Source organism: Salvelinus sp. IW2-2015, unplaced genomic scaffold (assembly GCF_002910315.2).
Source record: "Salvelinus sp. IW2-2015 unplaced genomic scaffold, ASM291031v2 Un_scaffold2157, whole genome shotgun sequence".
In the NCBI taxonomy this organism is placed as follows: domain Eukaryota; kingdom Metazoa; phylum Chordata; class Actinopteri; order Salmoniformes; family Salmonidae; genus Salvelinus; species Salvelinus sp. IW2-2015.
In genome coordinates, this window is record NW_019943489.1 from 111,483 (window position 1) to 133,504 (window position 22,022).

The following is a 22,022-nucleotide window of genomic DNA, read 5'->3' on the forward strand; positions in this document are numbered from 1 at the left end:
TCAAAGGTCAACTGGGTTAAAAGGTACTTAAAAAATCTTCATAGTTTCTGGAATATTATACCTCATTTTGTTTTTCAGAAGCTCGGAGGGCTTACATTTTTTACTACAATGTCCCTATATTGAGGGTAAACTTCCTGTGAAATTGTTGGCTTTTCACAAGCAGGCTTTAATGTCCTGGGCTTTGCTATATAAACACAAKTTTTCACCTCATAAATGTTTTATATGGACTAATGGGTTGATATTACATGGAACAAGATGTTATTTTACCGTAACTGGTACTCGAAAAACATTGGCCTTGTCAGCCAATTAGTTAGTATTAGTGGGAATCTATTTACGCGGAGAGAATTTATGGAAAGATACAACTTTGAGGTTTCAAGCAAGGAATATAAGACACTGTTATAAAAGCTATATCTAGTGGGATAAAATCTTTACTTCAGAGTAATGSGTACTTTGGAATATCTCCTATTGTAAGCGATATCCAGGTGAATGGCATAGGTTTACTAGATAAGAAATTCAACAAACGTTTATTAAGGAATATTTTCTACAGGAAGTCTATTCCCTCTGCGATATTTTGTTGGGCTTCATCGTTTGATGTAAACTGCCGCCGTGCATGGCTCACTCCACACACATTTATGGTGACCAATAAAGTAAAGGAGATCTCCTTTCAGATTATCCATAGATTATATCCGTGTAATAGATTTATTTCTAAATATATACTTGAATGCAYTTTTTGTGAACTAGAAACTGAATCTGTTAAACGCTTATTCTGTCATTGTTTACATAATGAAGTGTTCCGGGCTGATGCAAAACTATATCTTGGCAACAAACTGCATACGAACATTGAAATATCTAACTTTGACATATTATTTTACTACACTGGTTCCACAATTGAACGTGAGTATGTCACAAATCTCCTTATGTTATTAATAAAATGTTTCATACACAAATCAAAATTTATGAAGAAAAGGGCCCTTTTCTTAATTTTTTTTAATCCGAGAAAACTATTTAGAGTCATTGAAACGTATACAGAACAAAATGTCTAAAACATCTATTCCCTACGTGTCTGTATTTTAATTGATATAATGTGGATTTGTATTATTATTATTTTTCTTTCTCTTCCTTTTTTATTTGTGGAATTCCTCTGGCTGTTCTGTTTTTTGGGTTTTGTAAGTATAATTTAGGTACAGTCCTGTCCGTGGTTTTTGGCCAATAAAATGTACGATTAACCAAGAGGTTGTCTTTCTATGGGTGGATGATTGACATGTACATAGAGCAATGAAAGAAGGACACTCTTGATTTTTAAAGACCAATAGGGATGAAGATGTATGTACTGAATGTAGTTATTGTTCAGAAATAATTTAGACTGACACGTGTTTCAACCAATTGCCATCGAAACATTCCCCTTTGTTTTGAGTAATTTAGGGTTCTGTAAGTGGGTGGGTCAACTCTGCGTGCCAGATGTGCGTTCAGTTCGCTTGAACGTTTGCTACGTTACGGAACGGTTTGTACTTAACGAATCGTTTCCCCAAAACGTTCGTGTACGTTCTTGAACAGACTTTGAGGATCGTTTGCTCACGTTTGGTGGGTGTGGCGAGGTGTGGCTTGAAGCAATGAGTGACGAATTTGAGAATTAAAAGGGCAGTGGCCATGCTGACAGCGTTCCCCAACCCAACCCTCCCCGTCAACTGGTCGTTCAGTACGATCGTCACTAGTTACCACTCCCAGAAAGTCAGAAACCCCTCCTATTTCGACAATTTATCTTCTTATAATGTGATTTTAAACTGAACTCTAACCTTAACTTCACGGCTAACCTTATACCTAATCATAAATTAAGACTTAAAAGCAATTATATTTATTTATGAATTGTTTRGCTATAACCACAGGTCCGTTCAATTGAACGTTCCACAACGTAAAAACGTACTGAACGCAACCCAGTCAGCGGTGTGTTCAGAGCTGATGGCGGTGGTGGCGGGTAGCGGACCGCAGAACTGGCCGGTGGAGAGGAGGGGATAACGTAGGGTCTTTAGTCCACAAGTTGTGAGATCGAAAATTAACTTCGACAAGGCTTGACCAGATTACAATCACTAAATGACTTGAAACTCTCCGGGTTTGTTTTCTTTATCAAGCGGGTAGCTACGTTAGTGTAGGCCTCAAGCCTCGGATAAAGTTGTCGTCTGATCCTGGGATTGGGAATCCAAGAAAGATCTCTCACGCCAGTCCCATCTCGGAAAATTGGGAATCCCTGTTCGGAAACTATTGGGGATCCATGCTTGGAAGAACTAGCTAGTAGCATATGAGTGGAGTAGTTTTTTTTATTTTTTATGATTGTTTAAACGGCAGCTCCGGAGGCGTTGATGCATATTGGCAAAGTTATTAAAGGGACGAGCTAACTAGTTAATCGACCTTACAGACAATGTTCCATTGCTGCTAGCTAGCTGATTTTGCTAGCAAAGGAATGCCGAATGGATGAATGGGCAACCGCTTGTAATGCTAGGATTTAAACAGCTGCTTGATGACCTCAGTGTTACAAATAATTKGTTTCGTTAGTTAGCAACCTTGTAAATAATAGAGCATAGACCACTCGAACAAACATCGATTTTTATTTTGCTGTGCAGCCAGCAATCTGATTCATGGTGCGGACGGAGCACACACTCAGATGGCCAGGGGTGCAATTTATTGACATTACTGGTCAGCAATTTGGTTGACCATTTACGTGTTTCTCTCATCTTTGTTTTAATTATAGACTTATTTTTTTATCCTAGGACTTGTAGCTGAATCATAGGCTTATGTAATGTATTTGTATGTAGCAGTAAAGCTACATATCTGGCATCCTTGATTTGAAGGAACTTTGCACTACTTAAATAGTGTTGAGGTTATCCCTGGTTTGGAATGGGGAATACGGTTTCATGCTGCGTGTCGCCCGAGGGGAGCCCAAAGCTACCAAGGCAACCGGTGGACCGCCACGAAGACTACCAAATAATTACGGACGTGAGTGACGACACCGGCCCGTACCTGCAGCACATCAGCGACAGAGAGGTCCCTGACGGTAYGTGTCACACACCCTACAGCATAGCTAGGATTGGAAATATTTACAGGATGTGACTGGCTACTAGAAAGACAGAACCGGTAGGTGTCTGTCCTGTGTTTGGTTGGRTTCCTCCAAATCTACATTATCATTGGCTGTGGTAGTTGCAGCAGTAGAGATGCAGTACTAAAATATACAACATCCATTTCGTCTTTTTAACACACTATTTCTCATACACCTCCCTCTGAGGCCTGTAGCCAACTGTATTACATGCAAGTAAAGTGAGATGAGGCTGTCAATTGGGAAGGAGGGGTATTTGATCTATAGCCCCCTGGTGTCCTGCCCCTCCCTCTCAGCAGGGTTTGATGTTGCTGGTTGTTTACATCTTTTTACTACTGTTGATTTTAGGCCCTGCATGGTGTTGTACCCCTGGGGTAAAACCACACACACTTCCTGCTGCTGCAACACCAGGCATTATGCACTCATCCATTCAGACCCCTATTGACTGAGAGCAGCGGAGCTCAGACTGGTGTTGCCACCATCATTGATCTCAGTGATAAGGGCATTCCACAGTACCAGCCCAACTAGCTCAGCCAAATCAAATTGTATGTCACGCGCCGAATACAACAGGTGTAGACTTTACCGTGATATGCTTACTTACGAGCCCTTCCCCAGCAATGCAGAGTTAAAAAGTAAGACAAAATTATCAAAAAAGGAAATGGTAACACAGTAAAATAACAAGKKTATATACAAGGAGTACCAGTACCGAGTCAATGTGCAGGGGTAGGAGGTAATATGTACATATAGGTAGGTGTAAAAGTGACTKGGCAATCATTAGTTGCCATACCAAGCCAGTCAAGATGCTCTCAATGGTGCAGTTATAGAACCTTTTAAGGATCTGTGGACCATGAGACATTTTTTCAGCCTCCTGATTGGAGAAGAGGTGTTGTCATGCCCTCTTCAAATCAAATTTGATTGGTCYGGTACATTTTGTGATGTGTTTGTTTGTAAAATTGCACGACTAAGAGCTCCTCTGCAAAAATGTCAATTAATGATAGATTTATTGAGTTATTTCAGATTAATTCTTACTTTTGAGGAAGTGTATACTGGCTACGGCGTCTCAAAATGGACAAACATTACTATTGCCTCTTTATTTTTTAAATATTTTTTTTCTTCTTGTTTTTCAAGCAAAGGTCTTTCAAGGGAGTATGCAAGCACATTTGTTCAGTTGGGCTAAGCGAGTTGGGCTAAGCGAGTTGGGCTAAGCGCCAGCTGAACTGCAGCATGCTGACGCCTTAACATGCCAACCAGGCCTCGCCCACCCTTAGTGCCGCAAGGTATTTCCCCGGCAGGAAGACTCCAGTCCAGGGAAAGGCCAGGGAGTGATTGATGTAGGTTGGTGGAGGGAGGAGAGTGTGGCTGGGAAGGGGAGCTGAGGCTCCATCTTATCTAGGCTGGAGTAATCACATGATGGTGTCTGACAGTGTCCAATGTGTAAGTCGCTCTGGATAAGAGCGTCTGCTAAATGACTTAAATGTAAATGTAAATGACAGACTCATCTTAGTGGATCTGATAGGCTGAAGAACTTTGTGTTGCACCATGGTMTGTGTTGTAAAAGACTACACGTTGGCTAGTCTACCTGCTAGTCGCTGCTCTATGCTCTGTATGGAACACACTGTTTGGTTCGGTAGCCTGTCTGCAGATGGGTTGGCATGACTGCTCCCACTTCCTGTTTCTCAGCGTGCTGGCCAGTGTGGGAGGGGTGTAGAGTGAGGACTGTGTTTTCCACAGAGACCCCAGACAAAGGTCTCCTTGTTGCCCCCGCCCTGCCAGTCCCATACCACCATCCCCACAGCCTGAGTGGGCAGGGGGCACACGCTGCCAAGCCAACCCGTCTGGCCTCGCATCCCCCTGGCCCTGCCTGCCACGTCTGCTCCAGGCCAGGAGCACCCAATCKCAGACAGAGGTAGCTGTTAATACATCAGGGTAGGATGGGGATGTCTAATAGCTAAACCTGACCGTTGAGCCTGTAATGTGGGGTGGTTACAAAGGAGGTCATCAGATTCATCTGCATCATTAGAATGCAARGCTCCTGCTGTCCAAGTGTGTTTTGTTACATAGCCTGGCTGCTGTACACACGTGTTTCATTCACTTACTCACTCATTCATCCATCTAACTGGGTAAAAGTAGGGCTGGGAATTGCCAGAGATATCACGATACAATATTATCACCATCCTTAGCTGCCGATATGTAACAGTGTGGAAAAAGTCAAGGGCTCTGAATAGTTTCCGAATGCACTGTCACTGTATCCATTTTCCCCATCACTAGCTACTGTAATAGCATGCAGTCCTTCCAGGTACTGCAGCACAGGGATAGTTCAAATGGTTGAGTGACATAGAACATGTTGTGCTGATTGGTTGATATGCGGGAGTTGTGGGACAACTCCCACAAAGTACCATTTCTTGTTAATGTCATAATTCTACTGTCTGTAGCCCAGGCAGGAAATTCATAAACTTCATCTCCTTCGTGGGGAGAGTCWATACATTTTTCCATGCTACTATTTGGTTTGCAACAGTTGGGGGTTATAAACCTAGCTGTCTGCCTCTGACCTGGGCAACAATGTACCATTTTACAAATGCGATCTCTCCCGTGCCAGCAAAGAGGCAAGCACTGGCTGTCACCAAGCAGCACCAGGACAGTAGCTAGTTTTCCCACTCCTGTGCTATCAACGGAAACGTCACTGTTAACATCACCAACTAGCTTTGTTAGCTCAGACTCACCAACCATAATAGTTGTTGCCTATGTAGGCCTATTGGATATTTATTAAATCATTCATTATTGAAGTTCTTGTCTCAACATCATTGAGTCTCTGCCAGCTAGCTACATGTCAATGACTTGTTTAGCATAGCAACGTCGAATGTTTAGCATAGCAACGTCGAATGAATAMAAAGATTAGAACYAACAACTGGGTCAACAAGAGAAAATAACTAAGAAGACCAGCCTGGGTAGCAAACTTTAGAATGTAAAAACAAATTTACTCGTTAATGTTTTTAATTCATATTTTCATAAATATGTTGGCAACCTATTGCCTTCAAACCCTGGACTTATCATGTGATAACTTCGCCTCGGGCCTCAGAACAGCCCTTGTCGGGAGTTGTCACGATAATTCCCTGGTTCTCAGGCATTATTGCTTAYGTTCAGTAAGCTACAGGTCACTGTTCTGTGTGTCAGGTCTCATTTTCCACTCACCMGCTTCAAGTCAACATACTCACCTCAGGTGAACTAAGGTAGTTTACCCCCTAAACAGACGGTTTTCTGGATCACTAACCTTCCAAGTTAGGTTCTTCTGTTTCTTAGTCTGTGTCATTACCCTTGTTGCCTACTTTGTTTCTAATGGTCAGCGGTGTCTTTGTGTTCCAGAACTGGCCCAGGAGTCCAACCCATCAGACCATGCCCGAGCCAGCACCATCTTCCTCTGCAAGTCCCAGACAGACAGCGAATGTAAGTARTGTACCCTGGTCACAACACATCACACAGGAGAAATGATCATGATGCCATGTCAGCCAATACGGCACACGTCTCAAACTCTCGTCATACACACTTTAGCTACTTGGTACGGTGGTAACTCACCCRGTCTCTGCTCTAGCAAGCTATGTAGAGAGATGGTACTTAGGCTACTGTAAGMGACTCTGATATGGCTTTCTCATAAGCACAATGTGACTCAGTACCGTTCCTCATTATTTTCAACATGACTGTTTTGTCTGGGTCTGTAATGGCCTATTTTCTTTTTCCTTCCAGTGCGAGACAAGAGGAAAAGCAATCACATAAACCATGTTAGTCATGTAAGTATTTCAATACTAAGTTTTAATTTTGTGTTAACCAACAATAATGAATTGTGTGTGACTACTGTGTGGGCATGCATGTGAGAGTTGGGTTGTGAGGATACATCTGTAATCTCATACTTTCCTCGTAACTTGGGTCACTGGAGGACAATTTGGGTCACGGGAGGATGGTCAATTTGTCATTTGGGTTTGGAGCTGAAAAAGGTTTAAGGACCTCTGCTCTAGAGGACAACACCAAGCTCATGCATATGCAAATGCCACTCTCTGACCATCACACCTCATTGGTCAGCTCTTATAGGATGTAGCCCTTATACTGGTTGAAAAGGACAGATTGTTCCAATTTAGTGTCCCTCAGTGGCTGTACAGTAACATGCTATACATGACGTCAGAGCTCAGTCTCCGCTTCACTGCTCTCTGACAGCCGTTCTGAAATAGAACATCACACGACAGGAAGTTGACTCCAATCCTTCCCTCTAATTGGGCAACTTTTGCACATTTTTGGCTGTTTGAGTGATGGAAATGCTGTAAATTACGAGGACTCGATGTATTTTGAAAGATAAGACGTTGAAGATTATAATCAATACCGCTTTGAGTCCAAATGTGCACRTCACATTTCCATATCATAAAACCCATGTGATATACAGTGTGAAMGTTCACGATCACTATGTTTGATGTATAGTTACAAGATGCCATGGCGTTATACCCTGGGTTGTCCTGAACAGAAAGAGACCATGTTTGTTGWATTGTGAAGAAAATGTYCAATCATTTCTCTTATGTTGCTGATTGTATCCAGAGTATTTTTAGATTTKGTTATCAACAAATGTGCCGGAAAGTACAGTAAATGTAAAATGCACACCAAATCAACGGTGTAATGTTTTGGATCCAGTCTTGTCAGGTGAACTGTTGTCCTCGCCTTTCCTCTAATAATTTCCCATAATCCCCAAACTGTTCCATTTTAATTGCTGCCATGGTTATAATTTTTTTATTTAACCTTTATTTAACAAGGCAAGTTTGTTAAGAACAAATTCTTATTTACAATGACGGCCTATGCTGGCCAAACCCGGACGACGCTGGGCCAATTGTGCGCCGCCCTATGGGACTCCCAATCACGGTTGGATGTCATACAGCCTGGATTCGAACCAAGGACGGTAGTGACGCCTCTTGCACTGAGCTGCAGTCCCTTAGACAGCTGCGCCACTCGGGAGCCCATATGCTTTCCATAATTCTTCTGTAAGAACATTTCAATTTAGCCCTTTCCATATAGGTCAATTCCCACCAGTGTAAGTAGTTAAGCAGAGGGTTGGCTGGGGTTATGGCTGCCTGCTTTTACYCCAACCTCTAATAATATAGCCCCACTGTGGAAACTAGCTAAGTGCCAAGACCTTTTGACCTGGTCAAATAAAAGGCAGGCTGTGTTCCCCCTTGCCTGCTACTCTGTGTTTGTTCATGTAGCCTGTGCTTGAGTTGACCACAATAGAACAGGCTGTAACCGCTGTGGTGTCCTGTCAGCTAGAAGACAGACACAGATAAAGAGGAGACCTGGTATGAATGTTTAGCGAGTGTCCACCCTCAACTCCACCTCATCTCATTCTCTCTGTATTATAGAGCAACTGCCCAGTTTAGCCACATTTCAAACCAAACCTTTTACCTTGGAAATAGTTCCTGACCCGGGAGTGACTTATTGGTGATGTCATTATTTGGCTAAGGCCACCACAGGCTAACYTTAGCATCAATTACCTCAGAAGGATTGGGTTCAACAGGGCCCACATTAGCAGCGTCTGACTTCCATGTCACATATTTCATTTTGCAGACCTCTCCTGGCCCTCTTTCTAAGAAGTACAGCTCCTGTTCCACCATCTTTATAGATGACAGCACGGTCAGCCAGCCTAACTTGAAAAGCACAATTAAATGGTGGGTACCCACTACCTTCATATATGCACACACAGGAAACCTTTTCTAGTTGAACTCWGGCCTAATGATTTCTGTCTGTCTTGTTTTCCAGTGTTACATTAGCAATATACTACCACATTAAAAACAGGTGAGTGGCAGTGTTTTGACTTGTTCAGTTTGAGTATGCACAGCTTTTACTTTTAATGGGGGATCAGAACGTGCCTTCGAGGCCTGGCAGAATGGCTGTATTGGACAGTATTTGGCTCATAGTGGAGGCGTTCTCTCTGTTCCTCTGTCTCTCAGGGACTCAGACAGGTCACTGGACATTTTTGATGAGAAGATGCACCCCTTATCGGTGAGTGGTTGGTTCAATTTGACCATAATCCACTCAGGGTTTACAGGAAGTGAATAGCTGTTATGTGTTTACYGGAAGTGAATAGCTGTTACGTATTCCAAAGACCTGCTAATACAGGTTTACATCAAAACAGAGGTCTGCAGAAGATGTGACAGTATTGGTTTCTCAGCCCTTGTCTACATCAATATCTGGCATCAGCCAGCCTCTTCACTCCCTTCTAGACCTTACGCTGCAACTTGATGTGCCCCATAGCCCAGCATAGCACATACCACTGCTCTTAGCTCCAACTTCAGCATAGCACACACCACTGCTCTTAGCTCCAACTTCAGCATAGCACACACCACTGCAGGGGGAATGAAGAAGTTAGTTCAGCTCTGGTAGGAAAGTTGACATAAAACCATTAGGAAATTGAGAAATTACTTAAATGTTATCTTGTTGAGGGTAGTCTTTTATGTGCTATTCAAGACATGAATGTGTGTTTTGTGTTGTCTCTGGGCTGGTATGTGTTGTCTAACACTGTCTTCTCCCTGCAGAGAGAGCAGGTCCCTGACAACTACTCTGTCATGGACCCTGAGCACAAACTCATCTACCGCTTTGTCAGAACTCTGTTCAGCGCTGCACAGCTCACTGCAGAGTGTGCCATCGTCACCTTGGTGAGGAGTSCAGTCAGCAACCATCAAAACACATARAGTTGAAGTCGYAAGTTTACATACACCTTAGCCAAATYCATTTCAACTCAGTTTTTCACAATTCCTGACATTTAATCCTAGTAAAAATTCCATGTCTTAGGTCAGTTAGGATCACCACTTTATTTTAAGAATGTGAAATGTCAGAATATACGGAAAGAGAATGAATTTCTTTCATCACATTCCAGTGGGTCAGAAGTTTACATACACTCAATTAGTATTTGGTAGCATTGTCTTTAAATTGTTTAACTTGGGTCAATGTTTCAGGTAGCTTCCACAAGTAAATTGGGTGAATTTTTGGCCCATTCCCCCTGACAGAGTGGTGTAACTGAGTCAGGTTTGTAGGCCTCCTTGCTCACACACGTTTTTCAGTTTTGCCCATAAATTTTCTATAGGATTGAGGTCAGGGCTTTGTGATGGCCACTTCAATACCTTGACTTTAAGTCCTTAAGCCATTTTGCCACAACTTTGGAAGTGTGTTGGGGTCATTGTCCATTTGGAAGACCCATTTGCGACCAAGCTTTAACTTCCTGACTGATGTCTTGAGATATTGCTTCAATATATCCACATAATTTCCTGCTCATGATGCCATCTATTTTGTGAAGTGCCAGTCCCTCCTGCAGCAAAGCACCCACAACATGATGCCGTGCTTCACGGTTGGGATGGTGTTTCTTCGGCCCCCTTTTTCCTCCAAACATAAATGGTCATTATGGCCAAACAGTTCTATTTTTGTTTCATCAGACCAGAGGACATTTCTCCAAAAAGTACGATCTTTGTCCCCATGTGCAGTTGCAAACCGTAGTCTGGCTTTTTTATGGCGGTTTTGGAGCAGTGGCTTCTTCCTTGCTGAGCGATATAGGACTTGTTTTACTGTGGATATAGATACTTTTGTACCTATTTCCTCCATCTTCACAAGGTCTTTTGCTGTTCTGGGATTGATTTGCACATTTCGCACCAAAGTACGTTCATCTCTAGGAGACAGAACGCGTCTCCATCCTGAGCGGTATGACGGCTGCGTGGTTCCATGGTGTTTATACTTGCGTACTATTGTTTGTACAGATGAAAGTGGTACGTTCAGGCATTTGGAAATTGCTCCCAAGGATTAACCAGACATGTGGAGGTCTACACTTTTTTTTTTCTGTGGCCTTGGCTGATTTCTTTTGATTTCCCCATGATGTCAAGCAAAGAGGCATGGAGTTTGAAGGTAGGCCTTGAAATACATCCACAGGTACACCTCCAATTGACTCAAATGATGTCAATTAGCCTATCAGAAGCTTCTAAAGCCATGACATAATTTTCTGGAATTTTCCAAGCTGTTTAAAGGCACAGTCAACTTAGAGAATGTAAACTTCTGACCCCACTGGAATTGTGATACAGTGAATTATATGTGGAAGAATCTGTCTGTAAACAATTGTTGGAAAAATTGCTTGTGTCATGCACAAAGTAGATTTGCCAAAACTATAGTTTAACAAGAAATTTYTGGAGTGGTTGAAAAAAATCGTTTTAACGACTCCAACCTAAGTGCATGTAAACTTCCGACTTCAACTGTACATGTATTGTAGCTCAGTTGGTAGAACATGATGCTTGTAATGCCAGGGTAATGGGTTTGATTCCTGGGACCACCCATACGTAAAATGTARGCACGCGTTRCTAAGTCKCTTTGGATGAAAGCGTCTGCTAAATTATAATGTACTGTATTATTCACTAGGTATTGTGGGGTTGTATTAACCTAAATGATACGTTAGAATACATCTGCACTAATGCACCACRGGGGGGCAGCAGAGTAACAGAAACCATTGACGAAGCACAGCAAGTACATTTAAAAAATGTTTTTTTATTTAACTGGGCAAGTCAGTTAACAACAAATTCTTATTTACAATGACGGCCTACCCCGGCCAAACCCTAACCCGGACGACGCTGGGCCAATTGTGCGCCGCCCTATGGGACTCCCAAAGTGTGATACGGCCTGGAATCGAACCAGGGTTTGTAGTGATGCCTCTAGCACTGAGATGCAGTGCCTTAAACCGCTGCGCTACTCAAGAGCACAAGTGAACAGAGCCTAGTTTCAATTTAAACAGACAGTAGACCTCCATTTGATTAATACAATATGATTGGTCCTAATATATCAAGCATTTCTTATTTCCTGTACTCCAACCATAACAAAGTACTATTTCTCACTTGTGTGTCTATATATCAATAACATGCCCTTTTCCCTACTGGTTTTCTATGTTGAGCACATTTCTGAATGYAAATAACCACCTCCGGTTTATCAGCACACGATCAGTTTAAGACCTCTAACCTTCACCAGGTGTATCTGGAGCGTCTGCTGACRTACGCTGAGATAGACATCTGTCCGTGCAACTGGAAGCGTATCGTACTGGGAGCCATCCTGCTGGCGTCCAAGGTGTGGGACGACCAGGCCGTGTGGAACGTAGACTACTGCCAGATCCTCAAAGACATCACTGTGGAGGACATGTGAGTGGACAGGACACACACATACTCAAGATACACATTTCTCACTATTGTGCCAACCTAAACCGTACTTTAATGTTCAGCTTTAGATATGTTATTTTCACTTTGAAGGCGGAGGCTGATTGGGTAGTGATTTGAAGGCGGAGGCTGATTGGGTAGTGATTTGAAGGCGGAGGCTGATTGGGTAGTGATTTGAAGGCGGAGGCTGATTGGGTAGTGATTCATCATGGTCATGTTTCAGGTGAACAGATGTAGACTGGAGCCTTCTTCCCCCCTGGTCTGATAATCATTCATTGGGCTGTAGTCTATAGACTGGGACAGCTGTCCTCTAGCTCTCATCAGGGCTGTGTGAGATGAGGACCCTGCTTTGGGCACCAAAGAAGTGAAGACTAGGCCCAGAGAGGGACATTGAGGGAGGCAGAGTACTGGTTGTATACAGGAGGCCATCAGTAGGCTGCTCCAAGCCATCAGTAGGCTGCTCCAAGCCATCAGTAGGCTGCTCCAAGCCATCAGTAGGCTGCTCCAAGCCATCCGTAGGCTGCTCCAAGCCATCAGTAGGCTGCTCCTTACTAAACTACTGGCTTAAATTCTAGTAGCTTTTAGAGTGGGCTGCGGTTGACTGTCTGTTAAGTTAGTTGTTTGAGTGTGTACATGTGTCAAATAAGGGGTGCTTATATTTGTCCTGTTTCACACATGACAGTGTAATGAAATATAKATGTTTTTTTTGCATATCCCAACTCCTCCTCAGACACCCTCAGTGGGGTCACGTCCAGGGTCACCCATTATCAACGGCAACCTAGGAGAAATTGGGGTTAAGTGCCTTGCTCAAGGGCAGATCGACATAAAAAAAATATATAGATATCTATATCTAGTCAGCTCTGGAATTCTAACTATGGTTACTGGCCCAATGCTCTGGGCTACCTGCCACCCTGTGTGTGTGAGCCCATGTCCCTCCCGCTCTTCTTTCCATTTGCAGTCTACTGTCATGTCTTTGTGAGCTGGGGAGTCTGGAGTGGCTCTCATCTCTCCTACATAATGGCAGTAGCCCTCACACACTCCATTAGTTGCCCTGGGAGACCAGCCTTCCAACACACAACCTCCAGCCACCCTGGCCCTCATGTCTCCTCTCCCACAAAGCATCCTGGATGCTGTCTCCGTGGTGATAAGGAGAGACATGAAGCGAGCCGTATGGGTCTTCATTGTAGTTAGAATGAATAGGCCAGCCCTCACTTGCTCTAGTTTGTTGAGTTGTATTTATTTTTTTGTATCTAATTCCTGTTTGTTCTTTTGGGTAATTACTTGAAAAAATAGATTTTAATTTTTTATAATAAACATTTTAATAAGATGAGTTGAATAGCACTCCTGCAGACATGCAACCTTCTCCTTGCTGCTGTAAGGGAAAGACAAGTGAAGTTTATGCTATTGGTTAGACTCTCGCCCTATGAGGGCTGGCCCGTGGTTGACGTTACCCCTATCGTTGATCTAAGGTCTATTTGGCATTTCTCCCCCACTCATTGTCAGGGTTGATTCTAGATCTGTGCCTGAGAGCAACTTTTTTTTATTAGGAGTCTCTCTATTAACCCTGTTTAATCCGCTCTCCTTCCGTCAGGAACGAGATGGAGCGTCACTTCCTGGAGCTGCTGCAGTTCAACATCAACGTCCCGGCCAGTGTTTACGCTAAGTACTACTTCGACCTGCGCTCTCTGGCCGAGGACAACAACCTCCTCTTTCCCCTCGAGCCACTCAACAACGAGAGGGCACAGAAACTGGAGGTAAGGTAGTGAAGGAGCTTACAGGTATCAGTAGAAGTGGGAGAATGTGTCTAGTAGCAGAAAAGATGGCAGCTGAGACGGAGCGCGAGACATGAATGGTCAAAAGGGAAGTGTTGTTAACCAGTGCGTTAGGTATGAAGCCAATGAGCCTGTGTGTTGTGTTGTCCAGGCCATCTCCAGACTGTGTGAAGACAAGTACAAGGACCTGAGCCGAGCGGCCATGAGGAGGTCCTTCAGCGCTGACAATCTGGTGGGCATCCGCCGCTCCAACGCTGTGCTCTCATAGGCCAGCCACACTTCAGCGTTGTGCTCTCATTAGTCAGCGACAAATCTGTCACTCCCAACACTGCTCTCTCATAGGACAGCCACACTCCAACATTGTGCTCTCACTGGACAGACACAATGGTGGAGTTAATTTRGCATGGCCCTGTGCCCCGGGTGGGTGAAGTTCGCTCATTTTAGACTTCCATTGGTCCTAAAGTGAAAAGTCCACCCGCCTGGAGCACTGAGCCATGCAAAATTAACTCAACAATATCTGACCTCTACAGCCCAAKAAACACCCCAGGATACCTGCCTCAAACCCTCTTTCAAACCCAGCCCCTCTGAGACTGGTCGTGGCAGCACCATAGGCCCCGCCTGTCCCGTCCCAGATCCTAAGCGCAAAATAACTTCTTCACTACATAGAAAGAAGGGGGAAGAAAAAAATAGTTTTTTTTTTTTTTTTGCTTACTATGTAGGCTACTAGCTGTGAAATGTACTTGTTTTTAAATTGAAAATAATTTGGAGATGGAGTATTTTAAATAAACACTAATCATGTAACATCATTGTGGCTTTCATTGGAGGGGAGATGAGAAKATACAAGTGTGGGAGTGCATTGTAAACATATTACTTTAGACATCAAATGACGCATACTCAGAAACAGATTGGTCCACAGTTTAATTCTCTAGRAGTGAGAGCTAAATGAAAGTAGGGGAGAGCTGCATCTTCAGAAATATCTAGAAAATATCTTTCTTGTATAATGTCAGCAATGAATTTGCCACATTGAATGTAGTACACACAAAGCTGCAGTCCAGACTTACAAATGATGGGGTAGAACACTCTCACACTGAACGTCAGGAAACAGGCTAATAAATTAGAGACACTGGAACATTTACACACTAGTCTAGTTAGAAAAACTCTGAAGCACAACAAAGTAGAAAGGCAGAAAACAGCAACTGGACAAGGTTTTAGTTKATCCAGAGTTAACCATGTTCTAGTCTAGCTGTCCACCAGTTCCTACAGCCAGTATATCCCTTGTGAGAAGACAGTTTGATGTGTAGGCCTATGCCTGCTGGATACCATTGAACAGAAATATTTTGACCATTTTGTAAACGTCTGACTCAATGTGAGTACTGACGCGGTCATTGAAAATGTATACAGAGCCGTAGGTGACGTGTCCGAGGGTTCAGTGTAGTTTACAGGTGATCGAAACCTGTACATTTACCATTGGGTTGGTGTGAACAGTTCCAGTGTGTACCACTAGGGGGTGTAATGCACAGACAGGTATAGTACTCAGAGGGAGGCCAGGTGCACTTTGGCCATCCCTTCTGGCCTGTGAGACTGATCTGACAAACAGASAGTAGTCCCTCCAAACCGCTTTACAACATGGTCCATATCAAAACTATTCCAAAGCATTAAACTCCCTACAACTGCTATTAGTGTTTTATAGAGGCTACTTTTGACAATGATTTCTAACAGAAAATACTGGTTGAGAAAAAGAGGCCCTTGTTTACTGATATAATAGTGGGCTACACATCCATTTTCAGATMACCTCACCAAAGGTCCAGTCCAGAATCTGGTCAACACTTGGGCTAGAGATCTTCATCCCACTACTATAAAGACCGGCTAGGGTGTTCACAGACCAGTCAGTCAACCAAGCTGGATTTTACCGGGCAGAATAGGGCAAGATTGTGTGTATTGGTACATACTGGAATAATTGAACTCGAGCAGCATACAAACACATCCACTAGATTCATACTGAATAGTGATTCAAATCACTGGGATTGCAACAAAACACATGAAATATTTTCTTAATTTTGTTCTCACCCATTAAGGACCCAGTGCCCACTGAATAATACCCTGGATAATGGGGGCATTCTGGGTAAGCAAAATCCATAGTCTTTTATAGAGCATCATATATACAGGAATAAATAGTGAGTCATCTAATGGTCCAGATGGACAGGAGTACAGATGTGCAGGTTATACGTCCATCCACAGTCTGACGAAAACACAACTCCCTTTTTCCCCCCAGAGAATGTTCTAGTGCCCTCAAACTCATCTCTGGTCCGCGAAGCCAGTGTCACTGCATTTTTTTCCAATGTTCCCCTCTAATCAGGAACTGATTTAGACCTGGGACACCAGGTGGGTGCAATTAATTATCAGGTAGAACAGAAAACCAMCAGGCTTCAAGCCTTCAAGTATTCAAGTTGAATACCCCTGTGGGTCTGTTGAAGTAGTGGTACTTTGCCAAAGCAGCAATGAGTACCAGTTGTACCAAAGAGCTCATATGATACAAACGTCCCATTTCATTCAAAGAAATTCACATTGTGATTTCTACAATATCCCTCTTTTCTGTTAAAAACACACATGTTCCATGAAAAGAGTCAGTGAGGCAGGTTTGTTGATGTTGTATTTACAACCTGTGGAATGACTTGGTTATCTCCTGGTTGTCCTCTGACCCTTTTGCTTCCAGAGAACTGCTTTATCACATTCACCATCTTGTCCAACATCAAGGTGAGTCCCGTTCTCACATATGACGGGGCTATCACTGAACACATGGCATTAGGGGCTCCTCTACCCTCTAGGGTCCCATTCACACGTGTGAGGGCGGGGCAGGTTTGTGGTAGGACCCTGGTGGCAGAGCTGCCCCGGGGTGTCCCATGAGGACCGTGCTGGCCTCGATGTACATGGAGGGGGGCACGGTGGGCTTGGAGACCCAACAGGGGCAGCAGCGAGCAGTGAACCTCCTCCAGGACTCCAGGGTCTTCCCAGACCAGATCCACACCCCTGATGTGATGCCCACCACCAGACACATGAAGTACTTCAACATGAAGACGGCGTAGTCAGGCCCCAGGCCCAGCCTCTGTCTCTCAGCCTGACAGGAGCAGGATAGAGCCCGGTCCCAGCCAGGCCTGTAGTGCTGCTCGTACACCAGGCAGGCTACTACTATAGTAGCAGGAACKGTGTAAAGCACCGTYAACAARCCYATCCMGATCATKAGCTTCTCCAGTTTYTCRGTCTTGGTCCCTCCCTGTTTGATGATGCTGCGAATGCGGAACAGAGACACAAAGCCCGCTAGGAGGAACAGGGAGCCGGTGAAGAGGTAGACCACCAGGGGAGCTAACACAAACCCCCGCAGGCTCTCCAGACTCTGGTTCCCCACGTAGCAGATCCCCACCACCGGGTCTCCGTCCACAGAGCTCAGAGCGAGGACCGCGATGGACTTGACACTGGGAATCAGCCAGGCAGCCAAGTGGAAGTACTGGGAGTAGCCAGCGATTGCCTCATTGCCCCACTTCATGCCTGCAGCCAGGAACCAGGTGAGGGAGAGCACCACCCACCAGATGGAGCTGGACATGCTGAAGAAGTAGATGAGCAGGAAGACCAGGGTACACAGGGCGGGGCCGGTGGTGTCATACAGGATGTGCTGCTGGTCTCCGCTCCCAGTGCACGCCACCCTCTCGTGACCCGCCACTAGTCGTATAATGTAGCCCAGGGAGACAAAGAGATAGCAGGCAGCCAAGAAGATGATGGGTCTCTCAGGGTACTGGAAGCGCTCCATGTCGATGAGGAAGGTGGCCACAGTGGTCAGGGTGGAGACGAAGCACAGGATGGACCACAGGCCGATCCAGAAGGTGGTGAAGGTGCGTTCGTCCTGGGAGAAGTAAGGGTGGTGGCAGGGCTGGGCACAGTTATCCACAGGGCCAGTGTGGACCCGGTTGTATAAGGGATGGGCGTCGTTCTTGATGGGCACCAGAGGGTCCCGACAGCGGCAGTCCCGGTCACACTCCTGGGGGGCGGGGGGCTTGGGGACGGGCTGCCTGCGGCGGGTGCCCTTGGGGGTGGGTTTGGGGAAGGGAGGGGAGAGGGTGGTGGTCTCGCTACTGTTCTGGTCCATACACAGAGTCTCGTCTCCCAGCTGAGGCAGCTGCTCACAGCTCATCCTCTCTGGCCACTCAAAACCATACTGGATCATGAGGGGGGAGCAGCCTCGCTTGGCCCGCTCACACACAGAGCGGCAGGGGGGCAGGGGCTTCTTGTAGTCCTGCAGACAGATAGGGGTGTACATGGAACACAGGAAGAAGAGCAGGTCTGGGGAGCAGCGGATGCGGACTAAGGGCCAGAACTGATGGACCTCCAGCCCCACCTCCTCCTGGGTGTCGTGGTTGAACTGGTTGGGCATGTAGGTGAGGTTGTATCCGATGCCCTTACACATGGGAACCGTGATGGGCTCGCACACTATGTCCTTGGAGGCAGCGTGCGCYAGCAGGGGCAGCTGGGYGAGGAGCAGCGCGAGCAGCCAGCGGACGACACCACACAGCCTGGGTTTGACTGTGGTCGCCATGGGGAAGTGGGATATTTCCGTGAAAAAAATATAGGTAGAAAAATGACAGGAATTGCGTTGTGGACTTCAGTATTTTCTAAGCTCAGGCGTTCCTTTCATTTATGACTGCATCTCCGACATATGAAATCCCAGGAGAGCGTAATTGCTCCAGCAGCATGTCCACAGTCCTCTGTTCTATAAATCACAGACAAGTTTCATTCCAGACTGCAGGACGCGCATTCTCTTCCAACAGCATGAGCACCTTTCGAATGAACCATGGTGATTATAAACACAGCAGCCAAGATCCGAAAAACCACGAAATAAAGTGCCACTGTTTTATCCAATAAATCTTGTGAGGATTTCGGGAAGATGGACTATGAACACCAAGCCGACCGAGGCTCTAAATAGGTTGCATTCAATTGTAAATCATTCACCAAGCTTTGCAATTACTTGAGTTGACAATTAATTTACCCTTTCCTTGCATTTCCGCCACGCGTCAATAAATGTAGTAACTGTAACCACAGGCGTAAACAAGAAACAATGTTATATTCCTCCAGTTTGTATTCCGCATGACAGGTGAAGTCGCCCGTGCCTTGAAAAGAGGAACCCCTCTCACCGCGTCTCTCTGAACAATAAAAGCACTTGGAAGCAAAACTGTTAGAAAATTAATCTCAATGTTTCTCTCCGCTATGGTGCCTAACACGTCCCGTGCGTTTCATTTAAAGTCCACATTTTAATCCAATTAAAARAGAATCCACTCTTCATGCAGCCGCTCTCGGGGTCTGAACCTCGGGGTAGAAAACAGGTTTCTGATAAACGTCCACTTACGCTCCTCTCTCTCCAAAGTTTGGGAAACTCGTTACGCTTTCCTTTGTCCAACCAAATGTATCACTTGGACAACCCCAGAGTCGTCTCATTCAAAACTTCAGCACTTGTTTTCCAAAACTTATCTCCAATGATTGTAAGCAGGTATCGCTCTGTCTCGCTACACATCTCAAAGTGCTTGCCAAAATAACTCGCTCTGCTGCCCAAGAGGAAGAGACCCCTCCTGCTGCAGAACGCCCACCTCATCCACAGCGCCAGCCCTCGAGCACTCAGTTCTATTGACCAAGGACTGTTTGGATAGCTTCACCAAGCCTATCCGTACTCCGCCGTGCTCCTTGTACCTTTTGGAGTAATCAGGACCCGAGTTTGAGCTACAGCGTTGACCAAATCAGTTAATATATGGATGTATATATTTACATCCATATATTATGTTAATGTAAATATGTAAATATATGGATGACCAAAATGTACCGGATGTGGAGGGACAGGTGGCATTTGGAGACATTAACGCACCTGCACCTCAAACTGTATACTGTATATGCACCGTGGATAAAATAAATAAAAGAAAAAAAGAGTCAATGTAGGGACAAATGAAAGGTGGGGATCATATTGGAAAGTGTTTTCACGGGTTCCTGTACTGCATAGGTGTTTACCAGGGTTGGGTGTGTTACTTTCGAAATGTAATCCGTTAAAAAGTTACTAGTTAACTGTCCTAAATTGTAATCAGTAATGTAACTTTTGGATTAGCCAAACTCAGTAACGTAATCTGATTACATTCGGTTACTTTTAGATTACTTTCCCCTTAAGAGGCATTAGAAGAAGACCAAAATGTATGTTACCAATTGAAAGACATCTATTGCAGGATAAATCAATATTAAAGTTTACATATCTGGCCATATATGGATGTTACATTTTACTTTATGGGTTGGTTATGTAGGCTTCTTCTAACCCARCACTTTCTACTACATATAATAATACAATTAAATTATATCTTTCCATTAAAAAACAAAGTCTATCAGAATTAGCCAAATTGTTTTACCTGAGCATGACCCAGTGGTGATTTTAGCATGCAGATCTTGGTGGGGCAAACAAAAATAATGATGCACGCCAGCAATACCACTATACAACACGAAACAATACATTAATTGCACTATAACGGTGACAAACGGTGCCCACAAACTTATGGCCTACATAAAGCTGCCCCAACAGCAGAGTCCCAACACCTTACCACTGCTACACCTGGCTATCAGAGGAACCTTGTCTGGCAGCGATTCAGACTCATTTACTGCCTTTTTAAAAAACATAGCTGATYTGGCTGATTTGTTTAAACAAATGTGGTTTCTACTGACAKTTGAGATGTACAAACTATGGCATAAGAGAACGATGAGCAGATAAGATGCAATCCGATTAAGACATTAATGAGCGAGCTAGGACGGACGTTGTCAATATAACTATTTGTTCAGCACTTTTGAAATGTACAGCGACAGAATTCAGAACATGGGCAGTTCTTACAGTATTCTCCCTGTACACCAAGTCAGAACCGTAGGATAAATAACGGGGGCATATATGCAGACAATGAAAGCTCTTACAATATTCAATGATTACATTTCTCTAAAACAGGCTATAGGCTAATTAAGAGGGGAAAAGGGACCAAATTATTAGCATGAGGCACATGGGCTACTAACAGCTTACTACATAACATATGACAGCAGCCAAAGGGTTAGAATTTTCGAGGTCTCCCCTTACACTTCACAATGACGTAGTTTCCCCATGAGTGACAGAACACTGAGCCAATCACGGTGCAATGCTCCGCATTTTCTGCTGGCTTGCCCCACCACCACAGAAAGCACTGAGCTAGGCTGAAACACCTGCATTTTGGAGCAAGAAAACAAAAAAGAGACCATGTTTGTATGCGGCTTTATTAACTCAATTATATATATACATTGTTTGCAAACTGATAAGTGACATGTATTAATGCCAAAATAAAAGCCGCACTTGTATTCCATAGGCTGGGATCCGCACTGCAGCTGTTGCAAGACCGCATTTTTCACTGGCTGTCCACTGGTTTCAAAAACAATGATTGATAGSCAGCTTAAACTTCTTGAATTCAACCATTATTGTGTTCAAATACACATATAGATTTGTGAACAGCCATCCACAACAACCACAATCCGTAAGGCGCAAATAGCTAAATGAGAGAGCAMCAGTGTGATTCACATCAATGCGCTATGTAGATATCAATAATAAGTGATATCTGTATCACCATAGACTACACCACTGCTGTCATCTTTACCTCCAAGCATTTATTCAAGTTGGATAATTTGGTTAGGTAGGGAGGTTGGTAGTGGGTAGGTAGGGGATATGGTAGAAGGAGGAAGGGAGGGAGCGAAAGACGGAAGGAAGGACGTAGGTGAAGTAGTTGGTTAGGTGAGGTTGTCCGAGAAGGGAGATGACGAGACGAAACTTGGTATGGTAGGGAGGGCAATAGGTTGTTAGGGAGGGAGTGGACTGAGGAAGAAAAGGAAGTAGGTAGGTAGGTACGTCTGGTGCTGGGGGTTTGTTCAGTCGGTAGA

At 44.4% G+C, this 22,022-nt stretch overlaps 2 protein-coding genes across 2 annotated transcripts; one reads left to right on the forward strand and one right to left on the reverse strand.

Annotated features, from left to right (window-relative positions):
• The first annotated feature begins 1,777 nt into the window (after nucleotides 1-1,777).
• On the forward strand, nucleotides 1,778-14,866 carry LOC112073125 (cyclin-Y-like protein 1). The gene is made up of 10 exons (XM_024140479.2): nucleotides 1,778-3,046; nucleotides 6,446-6,526; nucleotides 6,824-6,867; nucleotides 8,678-8,778; nucleotides 8,870-8,905; nucleotides 9,061-9,112; nucleotides 9,646-9,765; nucleotides 12,107-12,273; nucleotides 13,880-14,042; nucleotides 14,212-14,866. Exons 1-10 carry the CDS (start codon nucleotides 2,890-2,892, stop codon nucleotides 14,326-14,328), a joined length of 1,038 nt encoding a protein of 345 aa, XP_023996247.1. The 5' UTR covers nucleotides 1,778-2,889; the 3' UTR covers nucleotides 14,329-14,866.
• A 95-nt stretch (nucleotides 14,867-14,961) lies between these two features.
• Nucleotides 14,962-19,807, reverse strand: LOC111976743 (frizzled-5). Its single transcript, XM_024005836.3, has one exon. The coding sequence runs from the start codon at nucleotides 18,643-18,645 to the stop codon at nucleotides 16,894-16,896; it is 1,752 nt and encodes a 583-aa protein (XP_023861604.2). The 5' UTR covers nucleotides 18,646-19,807; the 3' UTR covers nucleotides 14,962-16,893.
• Between the last annotated feature and the right edge of the window lie 2,215 nt (nucleotides 19,808-22,022).